Source organism: Heteronotia binoei, chromosome 10 (assembly GCF_032191835.1).
Source record: "Heteronotia binoei isolate CCM8104 ecotype False Entrance Well chromosome 10, APGP_CSIRO_Hbin_v1, whole genome shotgun sequence".
Classification (NCBI taxonomy): domain Eukaryota; kingdom Metazoa; phylum Chordata; class Lepidosauria; order Squamata; family Gekkonidae; genus Heteronotia; species Heteronotia binoei.
In genome coordinates, this window is record NC_083232.1 from 47,761,671 (window position 1) to 47,788,412 (window position 26,742).

Sequence of the window (26,742 nt, forward strand, 5' to 3'; positions counted from 1 at the left end):
TTTCATATGTAGCTGATTTTGCCATAATTTGACATAAAAATAAGGAAGAGAATCACTTGACCCAAGTCAAACAAACAACTTCGGATAGCAGACTGCTTTGTATAGTGTTAACTGTCGCATGGTCTCACAGCAATAGCCAGATTAAATATGTACAGTTCAAGATAAATGCTGGAGTCATCACAGTTCCCTGTCTTATACATGGCACTATGTCAAAATATCTAAAATGATGGTAGTTTGCTTTCTCTTTGTATCAGAAGTTTTGAAGTGTTGAGCTAGCAAGCCTTTCTCTAACTCCACAGAGCTTAGTCTAAGTAGAAGGGAGAACTGTTCAGCTATAACAGAAACAGACACATGTTTTCATCTCAGGTCATGGGGCTTCTGTGGTAATAGAACTGTCAGTAGGGATGCTTAATGTCAGGTTCTCCAGTAGCAATTAGGCAGCCAGTAAATTAGCAGACTGTTAGCATTTCACAGCCTGTTTGCATCCTTTCACAGGGACAGGTTAAGACTACGAAGTTATCAGAAACAAACTCCCAGCTGATCCCAGGGAGTGACCAGAAGTCAGGTTCTTCTGATCTCTCATCAGATAAACTTTGGTGCAGTCCAGATTTGCTGAGATGTACAGGGAGGGGGGGGGGAGGTCAGAAGCCTAGCCAGTTTCCCTTCTTTTCTCACCCAGGCTACTCTTCTCATTTGGGCTGCAGAGAAGTAGGAGATTGTTCCTTTTCGTAACAGCCAAAGATCTCAGGTTGGGGTGAAGTGTAGAAACAGATTGCTTTGCTTGCTGCTGAGGGGAAAAAAGAGTGGATTGTTTAGGCTGCTGAGAAAAGAAAAGACATAGCCTCTTTCTCCTTTCCATTTTTTAACGGAGAACTCAGAGGCATTACTTCTGTACCCCCATCTATCTTGGAAGAATAGAAACAATCTACTTCTCCTCTCCCTTTTGCAATGGGAAGATCAGAAGCCAATCACTTCACTTTATAATAATTTTTTTCTGGGGGAGGGTGGCTCAGAATTCCATTTCCAGCTGATCCCCCATCAGCTCTGAGTCAGCTTCTGATATTCCTCCCAAAAAAACCCCCCAAACAACAAACTTTCCTATGTTCCAGTACAAGGCTAGGCTTTAGGAAAGAACTGGGAAATCAAAACCTAACTTCCAGCTGATCCCCTGATAGCTTTGAGTTGGCTTCTGGCCAAAAGGCAGCTGTAGTCTTGTTTTGCAGTAGTTCAAGTTGCTTTTTGCAACCTGAACATATGCTTTGTTTGCTCGTGGTCCAGTTGTGAGTGTCAGACTAACTTCTGAACAGATGTGCTGTGAAATTTGTTGCATCCCTAGTTGTTAGCGGAGTTTCTGTGACTTTAATATCAGAAATCCAGCAGCTGAAGGCTTCCTAACATGGAGTTGAAGTAACATAGCTGTTAAAGGCACAGCAGCCCCAGTAAGAAAAAAATTGGCAACTCCACACACTAAAATTGCTTACAGATGCAGTGGCTGAAACAACAGCTTTAGTATTTCCAATCAAAAATTCCTGAAGCCTTTCTATGTAGCTCACCCTGCTTATGCCTGAGGGGAGAGGATTGAGGGAAGAAGGAGATAGAATGGGTTGAATCCAGCCAATGCTTCTGTGGGTTAAAATGGAAGGAGGGATCACCATTGATGATGCAAAGCAGCTATGCTATAGAAACATAAGAACATACGAGAAACCATATTGGATCAGGCCAATGGCCCATCCAGTCCAACACTCTGTGTCACACAGTGGTCAAAAAACCCAAGTGCCATCAGGAAGTCCATCAGTGGGGCCAGGACATTAGAAGCCCTCCCACTATTGCTCCCCCCTCACAAACACCAAGAATACAGAGCATCACTGCCATGACAGAGAGTTCCAACAGTATACAAGTTTGGTGTAGTGGTTCAGTGCATGGACTCTTATCTGGGAGAACCAGATTTGATTCCCCACTCCTCCACTTGCACCTGCTGGAATGGCCTTGGGTCAGTCATAGCTCTGGCAGAGGTTGCCCTTGAAAGAGCAGCTGCTGTGAGAGCCCTCTCAGCCCCACCCACCTCACAGGGTGTCTGTTGTGGGGGAGGAAGATAAAGGAGATTGTGAGCCACTCTGAGATTCAGAGTGGAGGGCGGGATATAAATCCAGTATCTTCTTCATATCTTCTAATAGCGACTGCTCCATATGTTTATCCAATCCCCTCGTGAATGGAATTTCCTCATGGATGGAAGCCATGTGGGACAGGGCTGTATAGAGAAAGGAACTGGGCAAAACTGAAGGAAAGGACTCCTTGGATCCCACCTATTGTGTGGTATTACTGCATACAGTATGGCCTACTATAGTTGTTTTGTCCAGTTCAGATATCAAATGACCTTTGCCAGGATCTCCAAACAGTAGGCTCCTTACTTCAATATGCAACGCTGAATTAAAAAAATGAGCGACAAATACTAAGAACACTCTAAAACCAAGATGTTGTATATATAATGTTACATTGTTCCCATGAAAGACAGGTCATCTAAGGATTTAGAGGAGAATATTATCAGTACACTGATGACAATAGACCAGAGGTGTCGAATTCATTTGTTACAAGGGCTAGATTTGACATAAATGTGGCTTTATTGGGCCAGGCCATGTATGCCCATAAAATGTAACACAAGGTACTGGATATATAAACTTTATAATCAGATGCCAAATGGCAGTAGGAGGTGAATGACAATAGCAGCAGTGATTGAATTACGTATGATATGCATGGTTCTGCCTCAGTTCCTCTCCTAAGCAGCTTTCACATATCTATTAAATGTAATGCACCAAGTGAAAATCTTGATATTTGCCCAGACATTTGTTGATCATGTACTGTTTTGTGTGGTGTTCTTTGCTCTGTACCCTCAGTATGTGGATAGGTATTTAATTTTGTTTTAACAGATATGCATTTTGTTTCTGCAAAAACATTCCAGGCAATTTTATTTAGCCGACTGTTGGCTGAAAAAGTTTAAATGGTGTGTCCCCCACTGTAAATTGTGGATTTCATCCAAAATAGCAATGCATTGTTACGTGATCCACCCAACTACAAAGCCACTTTAAGACTTACTGATTTTCATGAGAGAAGGCTGGAATCCAATAACATGATAAATGTGCATAGGATTGGGAAGCTTTGTTGCTGAACTCTGTAGGAGCCTCAAAGTTTTATTTCAGCAGAAGTTTTTGTGAATTAGAGTCCACTTCTTCAAATACTAGGAGCAAAATTCTGGTTTGTTTTGGTTGTAGTAGACTAACCTCAGCTTCCCTTAAACGGTGGTTCTTGCACAGGTTCAAAGCTCTGGAAGGAAGATATGGTCAGAGAAAACAAAGAGAGGGTGCAGTTTAATAGTCAGGCCATTGCAACCAAGTGGAAATTAGAGTCCACTTCTTCAAATGCTAGGAGCAAGAATCTGGTTTGTTTTGGTTGTAATAGACTAACCTCAGCTTCCTTCAAACAATGGTTCTCGCACAGGTTCAAAGCTGTGGAAGGAAGATGTGGCCAGAGAAAACAAAGGGAGGGTGCAGTTTTAATAGGCAGGCCATTGCAACCAGTTCACTGTTTATGGCCATAAATAAATCCTCAATATGGATGGTCTTTTTAAAAAAGCCAGCATCTCATCTTTTGTGCCTTTCCCCTTTCAAAGTGCAGAGTTCCTTGATGGCCACCCCCCTCCCACACCTGCCCCTGGTGAGACCATGCAGCACGGGGGCTTCTCCAGGCCACCTGGGGGAAGACATCCCCATAGACAGTTAGGGCAGCCCGGGCGCTCTCAGGCCACCCATCTGTGCAAGCAAAAGCAGCCATCCACTGCCCCCACAAGAGAGGCAGACCAGAGAGGCTGGGGCAGGCCTGGGCAGCGTGGGTGCTCTCTGGCCAGCCAGCCAGCCACCCCCCACAAGCAAAAGCAGCCACCTGCCATCCCAGCTCCATTCCCAACTCACAATCCTGGGCTGGCTCCCAGTGGCAGGAAAGGCATCTATCCATGTGTAAACCCGAGCTTGTCCTGGCTGGATTGAGGGCTTCTGGGGGCATGGTGGGGTGGGCTAAATTGCTGCTGCTGGCTGACTAGCTGCCTGCCCTTTTACAACATAGAGGAGGAAGGAAAGGTAGGTGGGGAGGAGGGAGGGGAAGCGGGAGAGCTACCAGAGCAGTGCTCCAGGCCACTCTGGCCCGAAATGAGGCCTGCCTGTTACAGTATCACTTTCCTGTACCCTCAGTGGGCCTACCATCTCCTTGCTCTTTTTCTTACTTTGAACATAAGAAGAGAGCCCTTTTTTGTTTTTTACCATCTGTCACTAGTCTAAGCTCATACTGAGCTTTAGTTTTCCTAACTTTCTCTCTACAAACACTGGTTATTTGTTTATATTCATTGGATATAAGGCCCTCCTTCCATTTTCTAAATGAACCTTTTTTATTTCTCAGGTCCTTTGAAAGCTATTTATGGAGTCACCTTGCTTCTTTAGGCGTCTCCCATTTTTCCTTCTCATAGGAATAGTTTGTAATTGTGCCTTCACTATTTCACTTTTAAGAAACTCTCACCCCTCTTGAACTCCCTTCTCCTTAAGTATTTCTGGCTATGGGATTCTACCCAGCATAACTTTGCTTTCCTGAAGTTCAACCTTCTTTTCCCTTTACCTTTCCACAAGACTGTAGAAGATGAAGAAGATGATATTGGATTTATATCCTGCCCTCCACTCCGAAGAGTCTCAGAGTGGCTCACAATCTCCTTTACCTTCCTCCCCCCCACAACAGACACCCTGTGAGGTGGGTGGGGCTGGAGAGGGATCTCACAGCAGTTGCCCTTTCAAGGACAACCTCTGCCAGAGCTATGACTGACCCAAGGCCATGCTAGCAGGTGCAAGTGGAGGAGTGGAGAATCAAACCCAGTTCTCCCAGATAAGAGTCCACACACTTAACCACTACACCAAACTGGCTCTCCGAAATTACCTGGTCACTACTACCCAGGGTGCCCACTACTTTCACCTCGTCAACCAGTTCTTCCCTGTTGGTGAGAATCAAGTCCAGTATAGCAGATCATGGTTAAGCATAATATCAGGATTTGCTGCAAACCAAGATGTGAAGCCTAAGTGGGGGGGGGGGGGGGTTAAATATTACATCTGCACATAGCTGGCAATGTCTAAGGTGTCATCTTGCTGTTAGAGCATGAAAGGGCAAGGCAGGCCTTACCTTATGGATGCCTTTCTTGTGCATACCTTTCTGGCCAAAACTTAGTTTGTCTAGCTAAATCATAGTTTCCCTGTATGTTTGGAATCCGAACTAGGGTTAACAAATTGTGGTTAGGAATGAGGATTAAACATTTACATAAAATGTAACTTGGAAGAATCACAAGAAAATTTTACTTCCCCGAGGATTTTTTCAGCATTATTATGCAGGAGGTAACACTTGTCCTTTGGGGCCATGACAGTAAAGGAAACTTGTTTATGTTCCCAAATGTCACTCTCTTTACGTTCTCTCTCATTCTCCTCACATCCTCCAAGCCTTTTCTTAACAGCATTTTTCCCAGTCATATATTCAGAAAACACTCTGTCCCATATTCCCATGGTTACATTTTTAATAAAAGATCCTGTTCTTGTTTAGCTTGCTTATATTCAGCAAGTTACATTTGTTGAGGGAGTTTTTTAAGCTCTAAATACTGAAAACAGCTCTTCTTACAAGCTCTTGCAAAGATACATTCTCTTTATTGATGCTGGTTTGAATCTCTCTGTCTTGCTGTATAAGTGAGAAAGAACAATGGTACATCTTCATTCGCTATTAAAACGTAACCTAAATACAGTTTCATAGCTGTGGGAACTGCAGAGTAAATAAAAAAATAAAATCTTGTACAATCTGAATTTGCTGTGAGTTCGATAAATGAATAACTGGAAATGATTTCGCTTATATCTGACAGCAGATTCCCCACACTGGGGCTCTTTGTTCTTGCCATCTGCTAATGACGTTGGTCAGCCAGTTATTGATCACAGAAAATAATATAGAACAAACTGAGTCTAGTTTCACCTTAGAGACTAACAGCTTGGATGGGCGGGGGGGGGGCAGGCGGTTTGAGTCAGAGCTTACTTCGTCAGATACACTAGTCAAAGCTTACTAGTATCTGATGAACTGAGCTTATACCCTGGAAAATTTCATTAGTCTCTACAGTGCGACTAAACTCAAATGTTGTTATGCTACTCCAGATGAACATGGCTACCCACATGAAGATAGTACAGCCCTTCTAATACCTGCCTGGAACAAAAAACAGTGTCATTTTTTATTTGAAAATATTGATAAAATAGTTCAAAACTTCTCTGTAACAGGACCTGCAACTATAGATGCCTAACATTCTAAATCGTTCCTTTTTTTCTCCCAGCAGACATGGGGAAATCCTTTTCATTACCTTCCCATTTATCTAGAGAAGATGGAAGTTCATCTGACAATATGAAGAATTGCTTGGTGCATTCAGAATCACACAGCGAAGATGGAAGAGGTGGAGATGTGTCGCAATTTCCATATGTTGAATTTACAGGAAGGGATAGTGTCACGTGTCCCACATGTCAGGGAACAGGGAGAATCCCACGAGGTAGGTTTTGTTATGTATAATGACTACAGTTTAAAACAGGTTATATTTTCATCTGCAACTACTCATGAATCACCAAATGAGAGTCTCTTTTAAAAAGTGCCTGGTGAGCTATTTATTTCTTTTATATCTACAGTATTAGTAAAAAAATTCTGTCTTAAATTGCTTTGTATTTTTCCTTTGTAATGTGTTATTTCTCAAGTACATTTGTTGAGAAACACACACTATGTAGAAATTTTGTCACTTGTAAATTTGCTGTGACCAGTTGGGCCCAATTTGAGTGATCATAAAATGTAATCAATAAAACAATTTGTAGTGCTCAGGGGGCCACTCCTGTTACTTTCCTGTCCTACTCCCTTCAATTTTATCCTCATAGCAGTTTTGGGAAGTAGGTTAGTCCTAGAGAGGTAATGACTGGCCTTGAGTCACTTGGTAAAATTCATGGTTGAGCAGGGTTTTGAGTTCAAGTCTTCGTGGTCCACATTTGACATTCTGCCCGCTACAATATGCTAACTGAACAATCCTAAACAGAGATATACCTTTCGAAGAGTGTGACTCTTTTTAGGATTGCGCAGCAAGTGTCCTGTGTCTTGCCTTCCAAACATCCAGCCAGTTTTCCAGGTTTTTAGCCAAATGCTTTGTAAACTGAGTGCACAAATTAAAAGCTGCTCAAGGTCTGTAGCAGTGACTCGACTGGCTATTTCAAATCAATATTCAGCATGCATTCACAAACACCTGCTGCCTCTGCCTCCTTGTTCTACTGTTTCTGCAACTTGCAAGTTCCATTACCTGCTCATCTGTGATTCACTTAACAGCACATGGCTCATCAGATTCTTGTTGCTGAAAGAAATGAAACTTCCATGAGGTTTTATCCTAGTAACTTTCTTACAACGTTGGCTGTCCTTTCCTCAGAACCCTGCATATTCATCCTTTAGCTATTCTTTTGCCGAAGTCTCCCACTACCCCATTTTTTTCTGTTTCCACTGTGCTTCCCAGTCCAGCCCCCCTCCAATTTTCTCTTCCCCCCCATCAGTAGTCTATTGGGTTAAATGTAAAAAAAAAAATTATCATTTTGCCTTGGAATCACAAAAGCTTGTTGACACAGTATCCTTGATCCTACATGTTTCCCAGTTAAGGGTAAAATGCTCAATTACAAAAGAGTTACAAAATTCAAGCAGTTACAAAAATTGACTCCAACAGTAACAATAAAAAGAAAATTTTACTTACAAAAATGGAAACGCATCTTATGTAACATATTCATGTAGGTACATTTAACTTATTGTGAACAGATTAACCTCAAAAGGTTAACTTGCTGCAGCTCCAAGCCCTGGTAAGAGAGAGAAGAGAGGTCCTGTATAAGATGAAAAACAGAAAATAAGCAATGGCCAAAGAGGCTCAACATCTAACAGATAAGAGTGTGGGGCCAAGTGTACCCAAGTGAAAGAATTCTCTTAACCCTTTCCCTTCCAGAACTTCTTGTGTGCAGACTTATAATCAAGGTTTTTATAAAAAAAACAGGAACTCTTTTGCATATTAGGCCATACACCCCTGATGTAGCCAGTCCTGGAGCTTACAGTAGGCCCTGTAGTAAGAGCCCTGTGAGCTCTTGGAGGATTGGCTACATCAGGGTTGTGCAGCCTAATATGAAAAGGAGCTCCTGCTACAAAAAAACCCCTGTTTATAATATCCAACACTGCTTCTTAATGTCGCATGCAAGAGTTTTGAAGTTGCAACTTATGGAAGATCTTCAAATCTGTCTCTTGATAGAGGCTTGGTCAAGATGTTGGCCACCATCTCTTCTGTTGAACAGTATTCCATCTCTTATTATGCCCTCAATTAGGTCACACACTAAAATAATGTCCTTCGTGTGTGCAGCCATTTTTCCTTATTGAGAAATCTTAATGCAACTATGGTTGTTTTCTTTAAGTTGAATTGGTATTTTCTCATCGACTCCAAATTCCTTTAGTAACTGGTCTAGCCACAACAGTTCTCTGGATGTTTTAGCAAGTGCTATATAATCAGACTCTGTGGAAGACAAACTTACTGTAGTTTGCTTTTTACTGGCCCAGAAGATTGGTCCACCTTCATACAGGAACAAGTACCCACTGTTTTGATTTATAGTCTAAGCTGTTTCCTGCCCATCAGCACCGATGTACAATGCTCTCTCTAAGCTGTGGAGTCTTGTGAGCAAAAATTCTGCTTTGTGAACTACTATATGAATTAGTTTGCTCTGGGGCCATTTTTCCTGATTTAAGACAAAAATGTGTGAGCTGTAGGCTAAAGAAACTGTGAGCTAGGTCACTAACTCAGTTTAGAGGGAACACTGCCCATGTAACCAACTAACTTTGGATTACTGTGGATAGCAATTTTAGTTTCAAATCTGAAGTCCTTATTAGAAGAAGAAGAATTGCAGATTTATACCCCGCCCTTCTCTCTGAATCAGAGACTCAGAGCAGCTTACAATCTCCCATATCTTCTCCCCACACAACAGACACCCTGTGAGGTGGGTGGGGCTGAGAGGGCTCTCACAGCAGCTGCCCTTTCAAGGACAATCTCTGCCAGAGCTATGGCTGACCCAAGGCCATTCCAGCAGCTGCAAGCGGAGGAGTGGGGAATCAAACCCGGTTCTCCCAGATAAGAGTCCACACACTTAACCACTACACCAAACTGGCTCTCTTCTATTAGAGATCTAGCCACCCTTTTTAGTGCAATCTACTCTTTTATTGCTTGGTGCCCTTGCCTTTCTGCTAACAATCCCAACACTGGTGCAGTATCAGGTCTGCTAGTGGTGCTTAGGTATAGAAGTTTTACTATGGTGGTTCTGTACTGGTTGTCTTCAGGTAAAAGTTCATTTATTTTGGTGTTCTTAAGAAAGCCAATTTCAGTAGGTTTTCATCTGGGTTGGCGTATTATTTTCTGTCTCTGGTTTGCCTGAGAAAACTGCAAGCCAGTCTGTAGTCAATCAGAATTTGCAATTATGTTTGCTGTTAGAGCTTCCTCTTCACTCAAAAAAGTGAACAGTGTAACAGTCCTTTGTACTTGGACTGCTGCACTGTGGTAAGAAACCCTCTGGGCCACTTTGCTTATGAAGCTGCATTTAAGAGTAATGGTACTGGTTGTATTTCTTAATACTGTAGTTCAAGGAAAGAAAGCATGAACCCCTAATTAAAAGGATGATAATCACTGTCCTGATTTAAGTCAGAGTGAAGGAGGATTGCCAATGAAACATTGATCCAGAGGAGTTTGCTGTGTTAGTCTATTGCTGCAAATTAGTAAAGAGTCCAATAGCACCTTTTAAGACTAACAAATTTTATTGTAGCATAAACGTTTGAGAAACACATCTTTTATTGATGAATCTGAATAGAATACCTGAAAAGGCAGTTACTTCTAGTAATGAGATAACAATCCAAAATCTATTTTCAGTCCCAAGTCTGACTGAGTCAAATTTACATATGAATTCCAATTCAGCAGCTTCCTGATGTGTTTTGGTTTTGAAATGTTTCTGTTGAACTATGGTGAACTTTAAGTCCTTGATGAATGTCCTGGGAGACTGAAGTGTTCTCCTTCTGGTTTTTGGATATTGCCATTTTTGATGCCAGATTTGTGCCCATTCTTTTGCATAGAGGTTGGCTGGTTTGTCTTATGTAGAGAGCAGAGGAGCATTGTAGGCACATGAGAGCATATATCACATTGAAGGATGAGCAACTGTAAAAACCCGAGATCGTGTAGTTGACGACTTTGGTCCTGTAAGTGTATTTTCTGGGTAGATATGTGAGCAGAGTTGGCATTTGGGTCTGTTGCAGGGTCTGGTTCCAGTGTTGCTGACTCTGTTAAATGGGCCATGGTTGTTAGTTGAGGAGTCGTTTAAGGTTGGGGTGGGGGGGCTGTCTGTAAGTAAGGAGAGGTCTTCGACCCAGGGCTTGTGAGAGAGAGGCATCATTTTCTAGGATGGGCTGTAGATTCCTGATGAGCTGGGAACTGTAGGGGACAACCAGTGGTGTTTTGTTGTGGGTTCTTTTTGGTTTGTCCTGGAGTAGGCTGTTTCTGGGTACTAGTCTGGTTCTGTCAATTTCTTTCTTCACCCCATTTGGTGAGTACTGTAATCCAAAAAGTGTTTGTTGTAAATCCCTTAAGTGAGAGTCCCAATCAAGAATATTGGAGCAGATATGATTGTAACATTAAGCTTGGCTGCAGAGAATGGACTAAGTGGTACATTTTGGGTGGTAGCTAGAGGCATGTAGATATGAATATTGGCCATTGGGTTTCTGGTATAAGGTGATGTTTATCTGTCCATCATGTAGTTGTACAGTAGTGTCCAGAAAGTGCACCTGTTGTGTGGAGTGGTCCAGGCTCGGGTTGATGGTGAAATCTCTCAAAGGCTTCCTTTCCAATGGGTCCCAATGATGAAGATGTCAACCAAGAACCTTACGTACAGGAACGGTTTTAGTGGATTGGAGCTGAGGAAGTGCTGCTCCAAATCTGCCATGAATATGTTGGCATACTGTGGTGCCATGTATGTGTGCCCATGGCTGTGCGGTTGACCTGTACATATAGGTTGTCACCAGAATTGAAGTAATTTATGAGTAAGTATGAAGTGGCAAAGTTCAGTGGCAAGGTGTGCTGTGGTTTTGTAAGGGATTATATTCCTGATGGCTTGCAGTCCATCCTCATGAGGAATGTTGATCTACAGAGCCTCAACATTCATGGTTGCTAGGATGGTGTTGTCCGGGAGATTGTCAATAGACTATTTTCCTGAGAAAGTCAGTATTTACCTAAAATGTGTGATGTGCTGACCAAAACAGTTATTGCATGGCATTTCCAAGAACTTGCTTCTTGATAGATATGTTGCATTAGAGGATTCTTAAATTTAATCTAGGATACATCTTTTACAATTAGAATTCTACAAGTGGGGACCTACCTAGAACTTTGGGTAGGGAGTTACTGCTTCCCCTTTCACAGATACTTCTGCTTGTCAGCCTTCTCTCCTTGGCAGGGCCAGTGGCTCTGAAAGACAGGAGAAAGCTGTACTGCCTCCTGCTTGTTCTGGCTACTGCCTTTTCTCTTCTGCCAGGTAGCAGTAGCACTAACCATGTACCTTCTCCCTCCCCCACCATTTTGCTTGCTCTCTTTACCTGCCCATCCAGCTTGCTTCCCCTCTGCCATTAGCTGCTGTAGCATCCCGAGAGCTGTTTCCTTTCATTATCATTTACTTGCACAGACATGCTTCCCTGGTTTGGGTTTTTAGGTAAACTCCCTTTTAAATTGAATTTTACTGCAAATTGGGCTCCTAGAGTTGCAGACCACATCTATTCAGGGCCATAGTATGTGGATTTTTTAATCTGCATTCTAGAGCTATAGGGTTAATTTCGGAATTAGATATATTGATGTTTTCAGTTCTGTGATCCTAGAGTTTTACGTATTTTTATTGTAGCAATTAATGTAGAAATCTCCAGGTTCTGAACTTTTTATCTTTTAGGACAAGAAAACCAGCTGGTTGCCTTGATTCCATACAGTGATCAAAGACTGAGACCAAGAAGAACGTAAGTTACGCTAACAGTAGGAATGTCTGGTATTAGTAGCTTCTTGTCTAATAAAATCTAGCAGCAAAACAGTACAGTAAAAATGTATCCAGTACTTGATTATTTTGCCAGCTCTCTAGTTACCTTAACTCAGCTGATCTAATCACATTGCCCCATTCTGGCGTAACCTCATGGTTGGATTACTGTAAAATGCTCTATGTTGGTCTGACCTCAAAGACAACCCAGACATTATGACTGGTCCAGAACATGGCAGCCCGACTAGCGTTGGGGGCTAGCTGCAGGGATTATATGTTGCCCGTTTTGAAACAGCTACATCAGCTGCCAGTCTGTCTCCAAGTTCAAGGTTCTAGTTATGATATTTAAAACCTTTCACAACCCAGAACCCACATATATGAAAGATTATCTCCTTCCCTATGTCCCTTGCTCATACTACAGTCATTGGGTACTCATCTGCTGGTTATCATACCACTTAGAGTGGTCTGTTTGGCATTGACCAGAGCTCTGACCTGCTCCATCGTGCTCTGGCTCTGTGGAATGGGCTCCCTAAAGAGATGAGAGGGGTCCGCTCCTTGGAGATTTTCATGAAGTTCTGCAAGGCCTGCCTGTTTGCCAGGGCTTTTGTGACAGCCTGAATTGGCAAGCATATTTTTTAAGGAGGAGAGTTGGTTTGTTTTGTTTGTTATTTTTGCTTTTAAAACAGAAAATTATTGTAAGCTACCTTGAACCATGAAAAGGTGTTAGCCGCCCTGAGCCTGCCTAGGCGGGGAGGGCGGGATACAAATAAAATTTAATAATAATAATAATAAATGTTTGAATAAATTAAAAATTCAGAATGCTGAGTTTATCAGCATCTCCCAGAGAGCAAGCTCTTCCCCTCAGCCACCGTACTGTGCTATGGAGCAGATGGTCTCAGAACCTACCAGGGGTGGGGCGATCCTGGATTTGGTCCTAAGTAATGCCCAAGACTTGGTGAGAGATGTAAAAGTGATTGCGCCGCTTGGGAGCAGTGACCATAATGTTATTGATTTCACCGTTTGTATAAATAGGGAGTTGTCCAAAAAGACCACCACAACCACGTTTAACTTTAAAAGGGGTAAATACACTGAGATGAGGAGGCATGTGAGGAAGAAACTGAAAAGAAAGGTACATACAGTCAAAACCCTTGGGGAAGCTTGGACGCTATTTAAAACTATAATCCTAGAAGCTCAGATAAAATACATACCACAAGTTAGGAAAGGCACAAACAGGCATAAGAAAAGGCCTGCGTGGTTAACAAACAAAGTAATGGAAGCTGTAAAAGGTAAGAAGGACTCCTTTAAGCGGTGGAAAACCAGTCCAAGTGAGATTAGTAAAAGGGAACACAGGCTGTGGCAAATCAAATGCAAGACTGTGATCAGGCAGGCAAAAAGGGACTATGAGGAGCATATTGCAAAAAACATAAAGACCAACAATAAAACTTTCTTCAAATATATTAGAAGTAGGAAACCAGTCAGGGAGGCAGTGGGGCCCTTGGATGACCATGGGGTAAAAGGATTACTGAAGGAGGATAGGGAAATGGCTGAGAAGCTAAATGAATTTTTTGCCTCCGTCTTCACTGTAGAAGATGAGAACTTTTTGCCTGCCCCAGAACCACTAATTTTGGAAGGGGTGTTGAAAGACCTGAGTCAGATTGAGGTGACAAATGAGGAGGTCCTACAACTGATAGACAAATTAAAAACTAATAAGTCACCGGGTCCGGATGGCATACATCCGAGAGTTCTGAAGGAACTCAAAGTTGAACTTGTGGATCTTCTAACAAAAATCTGTAATCTTTCATTGAAATCTGCCTCCATTCCTGAGGACTGGAAGGTAGCAAATGTCACCCCCATCTTTAAAAAAGGTTCCAGAGGAGATCCGGGAAATTACAGGCCAGTCAGTCTGACTTCAATACCGGGAAAGTTGGTAGAAACCATTATCAAGGACAGAATGAGTAGGCACATTGATGAACACGGGTTATTGAGGAAGACTCAGCATGGGTTCTGCAAGGGAAGATCTTGCCTCACTAACCTGTTGCATTTCTTTGAGGGGGTGAACAAACATGTGGACAAAGGAGACCCGATAGATGTTGTTTACCTTGACTTCCAGAAAGCTTTTGATAAAGTTCCTCATCAAAGGCTCCTTAGAAAGCTTGAGAATCATGGAGTAAAAGGACAGGTCCTCTTGTGGATCAAAAACTGGCTGAGTAATAGGAAGCAGAGAGTGAGTATAAATGGGCAGTCTTCGCAGTGGAGGACGGTAAGCAGTGGGGTGCCACAGGGCTCGGTACTGGGTCCCATGCTCTTTAACTTGTTCATAAATGATTTAGAGTTGGGAGTGAGCAGTGAAGTGGCCAAGTTTGCGGATGACACTAAATTGTTCAGGGTGGTGAGAACCAGAGAGGATTGTGAGGAACTCCAAAGGGATCTGTTGAGGCTGGGTGAGTGGGCGTCAACGTGGCAGATGCGGTTCAATGTGGCCAAGTGCAAAGTAATGCACATTGGGGCTAAGAATCCCAGCTACAAATACAAGTTGATGGGGTGTGAACTGGCAGAGACTGATCAAGAGAGAGATCTTGGGGTCATGATAGATAACTCACTGAAAGTGTCAAGACAGTGTGCGTTTGCAATAAAAAAGGCCAATGCCATGCTGGGAATTATTAGGAAGGGAATTGAAAACAAATCAGCCAGTATCATAATGCCCCTGTATAAATCGATGGTGCGGTCTCATTTGGAGTACTGTGTGCAGTTCTGGTCGCCGCACCTCAAAAAGGATATTATAGCTTTAGAGAAGGTGCAGAGAAGGGCAACTAGAATGATTAAAGGGCTGGAGCACTTTCCCTATGAAGAAAGGTTGAAACGCTTGGGACTCTTTAGCTTGGAGAAACGTCGACTGCGGGGTGACATGATAGAGGTTTACAAGATAATGCATGGGATGGAGAAAGTAGAGAAAGAAGTACTTTTCTCCCTTTCTCACAATACAAGAACTCATGGGCATTCGATGAAATTGCTGAGCAGACAGGTTAAAACGGATAAAAGGAAGTACTTCTTCACCCAAAGGGTGATTAACATGTGGAATTCACTGCCACAGGAGGTGGTGGCGGCCACAAGTATGGCCACCTTCAAGAGGGGTTTAGATAAAAATATGGAGCAGAGGTCCATCAGTGGCTATTAGCCACAGTGTATGTGTGTATATAACATTTTTTGCCACTGTGTGACACAGAGTGTTGGACTTGATGGGCCGTTGGCCTGATCCAACATGGCTTCTCTTATGTTCTTATGTACCCCTGTGTCTTTGGATGTGGTTGTTTCCCTCTTGCTTCTCTCCAGTCAGCCAGCTTGACATCCAGAACCATTTGCTGGGCTTCTAAAATCGCAGTGCTGCCTTCTGGTATTGGGTACCTCCTTCCCCCATGGCCTACCCTGAGCTGTAAAGAGCCAGGTCTTCCAGAAGGCTCTAGGGCAGCTGTGAGCCACCTGAGTGCTACTGCATAGAATGGCTCTGTAGCCCAGTGGGAAGGGTGCTGCCAGGTGTAGGTGCTGTTGCTATGGTGTTCCTAAGAAGTGGGAGTTGGCTGCTACTGTTTCCTTTGTGTAAGAGTTGGAGCAGAGCAATAAGCTTGCGTGTATGGCACAGTTGATTAACCAGGAACTCCCATTCCCCATGAATGTGGAAAACAGCTTTTGTTGCGCTTTAAATTTCTGAATTTTATATAAAAATAGTAATAGTTCTTTAATAAATAATAAGTACTACTTTTTGTATGATGTATTGCAATTGAATTGACTTTTGTGGATCCATGAATCTCATGCACATGAAATGTTTTGCCGAAATAACACCGTTTGATGGGAGTTTGGGGGCATTGCTAGAGGCCATCTTGCTATTGGCACTATTGGAACAAAAACCTATGCGTACAGGTGCTTTGTTATGCTGGAGAAAGAGCCAGAGCTATGCTGTAGGCTGGGCATCCTTCCTGTTTTGCTTGTAGCATTGTAGCTTTTTTGAAGGCTTCTTTGCCACTTCAGTTGAATCCCTTTGCAGGAGTTAAGGGAGAGTGAAGTGTACCCTGTGCGTGCACACACTTTTCAGAATGTAGGTTTTCCTAAAATGGGAGGGCAGTGAAAGAGGTAGCTGGCTGGATGAAAAATTTCCAGGAAGTTAAGCAATTAGACTGCAATCCTGTGTACCCTTACCTGGGAGTAAGCCCCAGTGAACACAGTTGGATTTCCTTTTGAGTAGTGCTGTTAAAAATCCCTTAGAATGCAAGGGAAACGTATAGGGCTGCCACAACAGTTTTTTTTTAAAAAAAGAACATTTTATCAATACTTAACTTTTCTTTCACCTACCCCCTCATTTTCTGCAGAAAGCTCTACGTGACTGCTTCTGTAATCGTATGCTTACTGCTTTCTGGGCTGGCAGTATTTTTCTTATTTCCTCGCTCTATTGATGTGGAATACATTGGAGTCAAGTCGGTTTATGTCAGCTATGAAGCACCGAGGCATGTCATATATTTAAATATTACGGTAAGATCATTATTAAATTAACTTTTGTTTTCTTCTGTGTTTGTTTAATTAGTGCATCTTTTTAAATATGTTGCCAACTTTATTCATCTAGAATTCTAAATGATCTCTTCTACAGAATACATTGAACATAACGAACAACAATTACTATGCTGTTGAAGTGGCAAACATTACAGCCCAGGTACAGCTTTCAAAGACTGTTATTGGGAAAGCACGGCTGAACAACATTACTCACATTGGCCCACTAGATATGAAACAGGTAAATGTGACTGTGTTTGTAACAGAAGCTGTGACTAAGTTATTGGAACAGAAAACATTTGCTTCAGATTCTTACTCTAAATTTTCCCCTTCCAGATTGATTACATGGTACCTGCAATTATACAAGATGAAATGAGCTACATATTGTAAGTTATTGTCAATCTCATTTTGAATGCATAGGGTATGTAGGATTGCCAACCTCCAGGTGGGATCTAGAATACTCCTGGGATAACAACTGATCTCCAGACCACGGAGATTGGTTCCTCTGGAGAATATGGCAGCTTTAGAATGCAGAGTCTATGGCAAGGATGAAACATATGAAACAGTTTTTCTGAATCTATGGGCACCTTTGGAATCCTAACACAGTATGGTGGGTGCAGCCACAAAATGGCTGTCACGGGGGCACAGCCAGCTGCAAAATGACTGTTGCATGTTCATTTTAGTTTCCCAGACCAGAGTTAGCAGCCCTAGCAATGTGTACTTTGGCTGGAATAAAAAGTGTGCATGTTCGTTTTAGTTTGCTAGCATTCCTTTATGTGCATTGTTTTCCCCCCCTTACAGTGAATTTTGTACCCTGCCCTCTATCAAAGTGCATAACATAGTCGTAATGATGCAGTAAGTATGGAATATATTTTTTACTTAACCTAAAAACATCTTGCTGATCTCTCTTGCCTGTTTACTCTCTCTAATGTTAGTTTATTGGTAGTGGTGTAAACTGGAATGCGGTGGGAAGAGTTAAACAGCTTCACATTTAAGCAAGTGTTTGCATAGCATGGGGGAATCAGTAATCTAAAAAATGCAACACGCTTGAGTCCATGAAATTCTTTAAGAATATTTATCAAACATGTTAGCTAATGCCTGGAGTTTAAAGATGGTTGTAATAACAATTTTGATGTACCAAATATATTCATTGATATATTCTATCAATGTCTTTGCCAACAGGTAAAGGCTTTTTCATTTTATCTGGCATACCTCCCCCACCCCCTGTTGGTAACAGTTATTGGCCCTCCTTCTGGTGTTTGCGCTCTTAATTTAATTATTTTATTATTGTAAATGTTTTAATTGCTCAAATGTTTTAGGGGTTTTTTTAATGTTCACCACCTTGTGGACCATAATCAAGTGGGAAAGCAACATAAAATGTTTTAAATAAATCTAATAATGAACTGTTGTCAAAGGTATACTTTGTCAGGCATTGATGTAACATCCCCCCCCCCCAATGACCTGAGCATAGGAAGAGAAATGGCAATCCCCTTTCAACCCTCATACTTTAAACATGCTGGAAAAAATGGAGGAACATAGAGAGTATGGGGAGAATGCCTTTTGTGTAGCATCTAGTTCAATATTATTGGAAAGATGCATCTGCTCACCATCTTAGTTTATTAATTTATCCTGCCCTCTCCCAGAAGAAGGCTCAGAGCTGTGTCCTCCTAGAACTTTTCAGAAAAGGAGAAGCAAACTTTTCTATTCTAATAAGCAGTTAAATTATTTTGCTTTCTTTTTTTTGTGCTTTTTTCCTTTGTAATATGTCATCTCTAAAACTCTGGTTTTACTTGATAGTAAGGTGATCCCTTTCTATTTTTATGTATTGACAGTTTAAAATTGGCTTACTGTGTACTTGTATCTACTTACAAACCATGTGTCTCTTTTTCTTCTAAAGATTGACTGTGACAACCTCTTACTTTGGCCATTCTGAACAAATATCTCAGGAGAGATACCAGTATGTTGATTGTGGTGGAAACACGACTTATCATCAGGGACAGACAGAATATCTAAATGTCCTCCAGCCACCCCAATAAAAACAACAGTTAAGGCTTACATGGAGGAAGAAGATGGCTGTTGGTTCATCAGTACTGAACTTTGATCATATTTGGTACTACAACTTAATAGGGTATATGGGTGTATGTATATAGTTTAGCTGTTCTAAATGCTTTGAGACATGAGAAGAAAAAGAGCAAATTGTATATTATCAGAAATGAGAACTCTTTCCTCCACTTTTAATGTGTAATTATTCTGTCAGAGTGCAGGAAGAAAATGAATCTTAGATCAGTGAACCTGTAATTTTCATACATGGATTTGCAACATCAGCGTGCAGCCACATAATTATATAAAAGACACTTGGTCACTAACAAGTATTATCTTTGAAAACAAGTTGATTACAAAATGGTTATTTTAGTTATGATTATTTCATTCAGATGAAAGCCTATACCTCTGATGTTTAGCTGTGTTAAGGTATTATTTTATTTGCATTATCTATATGCTACCTTATAAGGTTCTTGAGGCAGTGTACAATAATAAAACAACCAATAAAAGTCCATTCAAGCCAACAAAACATAAAACGATAAAAACAGGGACTATTATGATTTAAAATCATTTGGCAGCAAACAAAAATAGGATATATCTAAATGTGGTTAATTTAAAATTAATGCAGTAGCAACAAAACCCAAGCAATCAATTATTAAAGAAATAAAACCAGCCATACACAGATGGGGGGAAACCCTGGTCATAAATGGCTTGGATACTAAAAAGCATTTTAACTGATGCCTAGAATTGAGTGCCAGATGTAGTGGGGAGGGAATCCTAAAAACAAGGTGGCGTTGCTTGAAAGGCTGTTTTCCTTATGACCATGCATCTGATTTTGCAAATGAAGAGTACTAACCAGATGCTGATATTAGAAGCTAATAATTGCTTTCACAACCATACACCAGTTTTTGCTGTACCAGAATTTTCTTACAGATTCTGTTACAGGTGAAAACTTGACACAGCCTTATTTCCACAAACCTTTCTGATCTGCCTGCAGTCTGTTAGTAGTCTGGAGATGTAAATACCGTGTTATATATATCTACAGAATAATGAATGCAGGATAGGAGGCAACAGAACAAAATAGAGTTTGCCTGTAATGTATAAATTTTTATGTTGGGGGAAAAAGCCCAATATATACAAATCTTTGCCGTAGTGAAAAGTGAAACATTATTTTATATATTTAATATGATTGCCATAATGCTTCAAATTTTGTTTCTGTTTTAAGATTCCTTAATTGCCACCAGGGTAATACCTGACTGTAGACTCTTGACAGCTTTAAGGGAATTCGGAGTCAAAATTTAGCATGCCCCCACCACCACCACTATACTTACCTTTTTTTCACTTTTCAGGTATGGGAATTGATCTAGAACAAAGACAAAATTGTCCTTTAAAAGCTCACATAACATGAGGTTGGTTGGAGCTACAGTATAATTACACTTGGCATTATCTTAGTACTGAACTGAATAGGGAGGTCACTGGTGTGGTGCTAGGGCCGTTTGACTTACTTCCTCCCATGCTAGTCCAGGAAGTGTTGAAAGGAAACTGTTGTGTGGTTAGACCAGCAGGGGTGGTTACTTCCTGGGCTGGCCATGTTTATATGCTAAGCAACACTTGTTTGCCTAACCCATTTTGTGAGCCCTTTTGCTTATTACTGAAATGGTAGGCAGCAGGTCCACCCATTCTGTAACAGCTTCTGGGTCATTCAGGTTATGTTTGTATAGGGATGGATTGAAGTTGCATCCACCTGGTAAGAAAGTGTTTTGTTATTGCACAGTTTCAGTATTTTTCAGTTCACTGCATTTTCATCCGTATGAGTGTCTGCTTTTTCCAATTCATTAAAATAAAAGCCCTGTTCTAGTAGAATATAAAGTGATCACGAACAGTTTTAAAACTCTGGACCATGTTCCCCCAAGTTAAGCAATCATAAAGTATAAGTATGGAGAAAAAAAATAAGCACTGTTAAACTTTAAAAGAAAACAAAGTTCATGAATGAATAGCTAAGGGTTTGACACGACCAACCACTTAACAAGAAAGGTGAGAGTTTGACTGCAAATGGTAATGATATTAAATGGGTGCATTCTACGGCCAACTTTATTTCAGTGGCTGATCTTAAAAGACAAGTCCTTAAAGAACCTTGTAAGACTCACAGCATGTTTGTTTGACCAGAAATGATCTGTATAGAAATTGCTCTCCCCGCCCCCCCCCCCCCACTTTTTGGTTCATATGGGATGATATATAGATTTCTAGAAAATTGGAAGTTGTATTCTGTATCACAATTCATCTTTTATGTTCTGCCTATGGAAAACGTTCTGGAATTCGTTTTGTAAATATTAACTATTTAGGTCACTTTTATTTTGATTATCTGATGTTACATTGTTGAACAAATTCTGTTACCAGCTTGTCTTACAGCTCTCATTCTGTAACAGAAGCATTTTGCACTTTGAATGAAAGTTGGCTGGATAAAATTCAGCAGTCCGAGAACTGCATTGTAGTACCACTAAATGTGCTTTTTGATGGAAAATGAATAATTTAGAGAGTGTTAATTAGGTAGTATGTTAACTTAAGAGATCATTTGGGTATAATTAAAATACAATCATGATTATTTTACACCTCTTAAAGACTAGCATTTAGACAGTCTATAAAATTTAACATTCCAAGACTACTCTTGCTTTCTGTAACAATACATTTTGAGAGGTTTAACTGCACTTGTAGTATATATGAGCGTGTGGTGTTAACATTGCTGTACTTTAATTTATAACTAACTGTTGCTGCTGAACTTTTACTTCAGACATGCTTTGATACAGTTTATATAAACCGCCAGTGAAGCAAAACCCTTACAATATTCTGAGATGTCAATGTGCTGTGTAAAGCATGGGCTAATCTTTTAGTTTAATTGGGAAAGCCATTTTTTGTTGAATTGAGAAAGTGTCTTTAAGGTAAAAAGAGTTGGACAAAGCTAAAGAGCGTATTAAATGCTGTGTAGAAAGAATCAAAGCACGGTTCATTGCCATCTTATCTGTGTGTCTTCAATGCCTTTTTTCTGATTTGTGACCTCTGGGTAGGTTTCAAGTTTTGCTGCCACAAACGGGAGGAAAGCCTTGCATTGTTTCTTGAGTCTGGGCTAGTTTATTTCTTAAATATTTTAACCCAGTATTCTCAGCTTAGCAGTTATTGAAATAACTTTTAGCTTCCAGTTAAAAAGAAAATCATAAAAACAAAAAAAAATCAATAATAAAACAAAGCATATTTTAAAGCAGTAACTGAAACACATCAACAGATCAGTAACAATAAAATTGGCAAAAATCAGACCTTTACTATATTAAAACCATCAAAGGGGCATAAGAAAGGACAGGCTGCAGTTAGATTCATGGGGAGAGGAGGCAACAGAACAATCAACACAGTAAAGGTTTATATGGTGTAGAAAAGTTAACAGCTAACATCAAGCAGATGGATCAGAGGGGTCACCCTAGAATCATAGAGTTGGAAGGGATCTCCAGGATCATCTAGTCTAATCCCCTGCACAATGCAGGAAACTCACAAATACCTCCCCCTAAAAACCCTGTTCTTTGTTCTGAGAAGGTACACAGCAAAGCCTCTAGATGGTCTCAGCTGATTGCAGGCTTGTACAGGAGCAGGCAGCCCTTAAAGTATCCTGTTCACAGACAATTTACTGACAAGACAATTGTACCAAGAGCTGAACAGAAAGTCAGTATAGAGTGGTTTGTTCCTTGTAGCTTATGCCAGTAACATGTTGCTGTTGTGTTCTGTGCCAGCTGAAGATTCCAAACTGTTTTGAAAGACAGTCCCAATTGGAGCATATAGTAGTAATCTAATCGCAATATGATCAGAGCCAATGGATAACTGGCTGCACAGTCAAAGAAGAAACTCAACTGGTGGATGAGCGGAAGTTGATTTAAAGGCTCTGCTAGTTGCAGACATGGCCTGGTGGGCTTCCAGTTGTAGTTCTGATTTAATACCACCCTTTAGATGTGACAGGCTGTGTTAGGATATTATAGCTCCATTTAGAACAGTCTGACTTCTCAATCCCGATATATTATCAACCAACAATACCTCAATATTTTCTAGATTAAGCTTCAGTTTACTGGTCTTCCTCCAGCCTGTTACTGCCATCAGATACTTTTTCAGGACATGTACCTCAGTTGGGAGAAGAAGAAAAATACAGCTGTATGTCTTAATGTAATTGCTTTTCACTCCAGATCTCTTGACAGCCTCTCCATGTTACCTCATGTAGATGTTAAATAGTATGAGAAACAAGACTGAACCCTGCAGGATTACCTAATGCAAGTGTTGCAGGGCTTGAAGACCTGCCGTGGAATCACTGTTTAGTACCAGTCAGCCAGATAGCAACAGAACTATCAGTGCATGGCATTTCCAATGCCTAAAAGAATGCTATAGTTGATGGTGCCAGAAGCTGCTAAGAAGTTCAGGAGAACCAGTAAAGTCATATTCCCTGTGTCTCATGGCATAAGCAGCTCCAAAACCTTTGGAAGCTGGAGTTGCATGGGTATACATAACCCATCTCATTAAAAAGCTGGGAATTCCACAACCACCATTGGCTTGAGCACCTTATTTTAAAAAAGGAGGAGGGGTATATTTGGTAGTGGGTGATAGTTACTCAATTTGCTTGAATCCAAGGATGATTTGGTGGCTTTTTTTGAAGGTTTCTTAACTGTTTTCTTCAAGGCAGTTGACACTATCCCCTCTTTCAATGAAGTATTCGCTACTCTCTGGATTCATCTGGGTTGCAAGATATAATGAACCATGAGGACAAAGGGTTAAGCATGGATGTGGTAGATCAGACTCCTCCAAGTACCTTTTCCTTATCAGACTGCAACTAGTAAAATTCATCTTAACTTGGGATTTTGAATGAGCTTCAATAGCAGTTGTACTTGCAGAAGGTATTCACTGACATACAGCAATCAGTTGTAATTTAAGATGAAATGTGGGCATGGTTAGAATTCTAGGTATATGTTAATATTCCTAAATTTATGCTTGGCTTTTCGGTCTAATGTAAGGTAGACTATGCCACATAATTTGCTGTATAACCATGTTTTAGCTGACAAAGGTAGGGCAGGCCCTACAATTTTATTGGATATTAAAAATTTCTACATAAAACACAAGAGTAACTTAATGACCTACTTACTGTTGAGTGTTTTTTAAAAATGACTTCTGGTCACTAACCACTACAAGTGTTCAAAATGCATATAATTTATGTATAGAAATACTAAAAGGTGATAACTATTTTTGTAATTTTAGACATGTAATTGTTCCTGTAATAGTCTGTGGCAAATGATCTGTATGCAGTATTTTAAAGCATGAAAAAATAAAGCGCTATTCAGTGTGCTTTTATGGATTCTGTGCTGACTAAAGATCTTTATAAATTTATAGTACTGTGTCTCTTTCTCAGCTAACTGTTCCAGAAGAGGCAGACAGTATTCTCTTGGATCCCTGAAAAGGGGATTGCTGACTAAACTCAAACAGCAGCAGGAGGGGAGCAGATTTGGATTGGGGCCACAGTGCTGAGACAGGGAGGGGTAACTCCCTGCCATGAGGCAAATTTATGATATTCTCCAGCCAACTGCTGCTAGGCCCAGTGAGCAGGAAAGTGTCTAGGAGGTTTTAGATTGTGGTAGGGAGATTTTTCTTGGAGAAGCTCTAAAGAGTTCAAACATCTGTTTTAGTGCCTTGATCAAAGAGGGATATGGCTGCTTTCTGAGTGGCTCCAAGGATAGTTTGGCCCTGGGATCTTTTCTAGGAGGAAAGAATGCGGGTGATAGTTATCCTTGTTACAAAAATTGGGTTTGGTGGCACCTCAAAGACTAGTAATTTTGGTTGTTGTAGATTTTCTGGGCTATGTGGCCATGGTCTTGGCATTGTGAGATCTGACGTTTTGCCAGCAACTGTGACTGGCATCCTCAGAGGTATAGCCCAGAAAATGAGTTCTCTCTAGGTCAAATTGTGAAGAAGTTGGTAGGCAGGTAATTTATATCTACTCAGGCAGGTAGAGTAGGGCTGAGTCATTATCTTGTGGGTGCTTCCTGGGCTGCAACATGCTCTTTGTGTAATAAGTATCAATAAAATGACACAAGACAAGCATTTGTGGTATATGAATTTTTGCTTTAAGCTACAGAGTTTATATGTGCATTTTCCAATTACAGTGACTCTTAGTTGTCTTCGAAACAGCTTTAATGTTCTGTTTTCATTTGCCCTTGTTATCATTTCCCTCCCCATTTCCACACAGCCTCATTAGCTATCTCTTGATGCCCCAGCTTTTCTTCATTTCCCCCACTCTTTTAGAAACCTGTTTTCTGCCTGATCTTTTTTTCCTCAAAAGTCTTGATTTTAGGTTTTTGCCAGTATGAAATGACCGTGCTGCTTTGCAGTGTTCTGCTCACCTCTCATTTTGTTTTGGGCCAAGGTGGGCAGTGATTCCTCTTTGAAAAAGTGCATGTTAGCATTATTGCACACCGGTGGTAGACAGTGCATGTGCTGAATGAACCATCATTGCCAATCAGAAGGCCCAAAACAAGCAGGCAATCATTGTCTTGCTGCATCATGGAACATTCCTTGGAGCACACTTGAGCACCATACCTGGGTATCATTTTCAAATTCAGTGTGCAGTGTGAGCAGGTGAGCTGAAGCAGCAGTGAGAGAGCCAGCAGCTTGATGATCTCCTTGTGGGTAGGCAAGCTGAGACAGCAATGAGAGAGCTGGCAGCCCAACAAGCCCCAGGTGGGTGGGCTAGCCAAGACTATGCCCTAATCTCCACTCACCAAAAGAGATGACTGTATGTTGTACAGTGTTCTTCCTCAACACACACAGTTTCTGAACAAAATCAGTGTACAGTAATAATGGAGCATAAACAGCAATATTCTTTATTGATGAACAGAATAGGAAAAGTGTAAGGGTGAAGTGTAAATGAAGAACCTTCCAAGGCAATATTCCCTTAGCCCTGCAGTTGGCCGTGATCATAGCTGAAGAGAAAGACAGACAGCACAGCCAATCTAATGTGGGAAAGCAGCTAACCAATCAAAAGGACAGACAGGTAAACAAAATACAATTCACTGGTGGACTTTGCAGGCTGTAAGTGCATAAGCCAGTGCAATGGGGAGGGGGGAGCTGAAAACAACAGTCTAAACAAAAATACAATACGCACACACACAAAAGGAAGTTCCACATAAAACAGGCATAATGGAATGATTGCCTCAGTGTGTTATGATTGGAGTTGGCTCAAAGATGGGGGAAATCAGATCAGGGCTTTAGTTTGGAAGATGATTTTAACTGTGGTATGTGGTTAATAGAGAAAAAACACTTGAGTCTTTTTCATGTGCAATAGCATGCTAAAATCAGCTTCCGATTAAGAGTAAGCACTAAATGCCATGTATCATATAGCCATATTGAGAGATTTTTAAAACTTTCTGTCCACTGTCAAAAAGGAACATGAAAAACAAATCAGTAATACACAAATTCAGGACATATCCCTAGTTCAATGAATTGGCTATGATATTAATGCAAAGGCAATGAAAGCTGTTCCATGCATGGAATGAACATCTGTTGTAAACATATGTACACATGCCAAGCCTTTATATTTTCCTTCAAGGTAGTAAGTGTCCTTTTTTTTTCCAGTTATGGATTTATGTGGTCTTTTGTTTTTAACTGTTCTTCCCCCAAAGGTAAAAAAATTGCCATACGCTGGCTCTTTTTTTTTGCCAACATAGTCCTTGATGTCTCAGCACTGTCAGTTTAATCATTTAATTAAAATTTATATAACAATTCAATATAAATCATTTTATAAAACTGAAGTCCTTGAAAATGAAATCCTGAATGTGTTCTTCATATGATATGCAATCACTGAAATATAACAGGGTATAATTAAGATAATTTTAATGGAATTTCAAGTAATTGGACATAAAGATAAACAACTCATTCCCATAAAAAAGAATGATGTGTATTAATGAGAACCAGCATCAGTTCCAAAGATTGAAAAAAATGAGAGGAC

General features: G+C 40.8%; 1 protein-coding gene across 2 annotated transcripts in view; it reads left to right on the forward strand.

Annotated features, from left to right (window-relative positions):
• Positions 1-21,716, forward strand: part of TMEM106B (transmembrane protein 106B) — a 29,317-nt gene extending 7,601 nt beyond the window's left edge. Inside the window, exons 2-8 of one of the 2 annotated variants that reach the window (XM_060248576.1) lie at positions 6,386-6,595; positions 12,069-12,132; positions 16,508-16,667; positions 16,783-16,923; positions 17,019-17,068; positions 17,484-17,537; positions 18,580-21,716. In XM_060248576.1, coding sequence (XP_060104559.1) covers positions 6,391-6,595; positions 12,069-12,132; positions 16,508-16,667; positions 16,783-16,923; positions 17,019-17,068; positions 17,484-17,537; positions 18,580-18,718 — 813 coding nt within the window. In that variant the 5' untranslated portion in view covers positions 6,386-6,390 and the 3' untranslated portion in view covers positions 18,719-21,716. The remainder of the gene's footprint in view (positions 1-6,385; positions 6,596-12,068; positions 12,133-16,507; positions 16,668-16,782; positions 16,924-17,018; positions 17,069-17,483; positions 17,538-18,579) is intronic. The other variant, XM_060248577.1, reaches the window with a different exon arrangement.
• Positions 21,717-26,742: the final 5,026 nt, after the last annotated feature.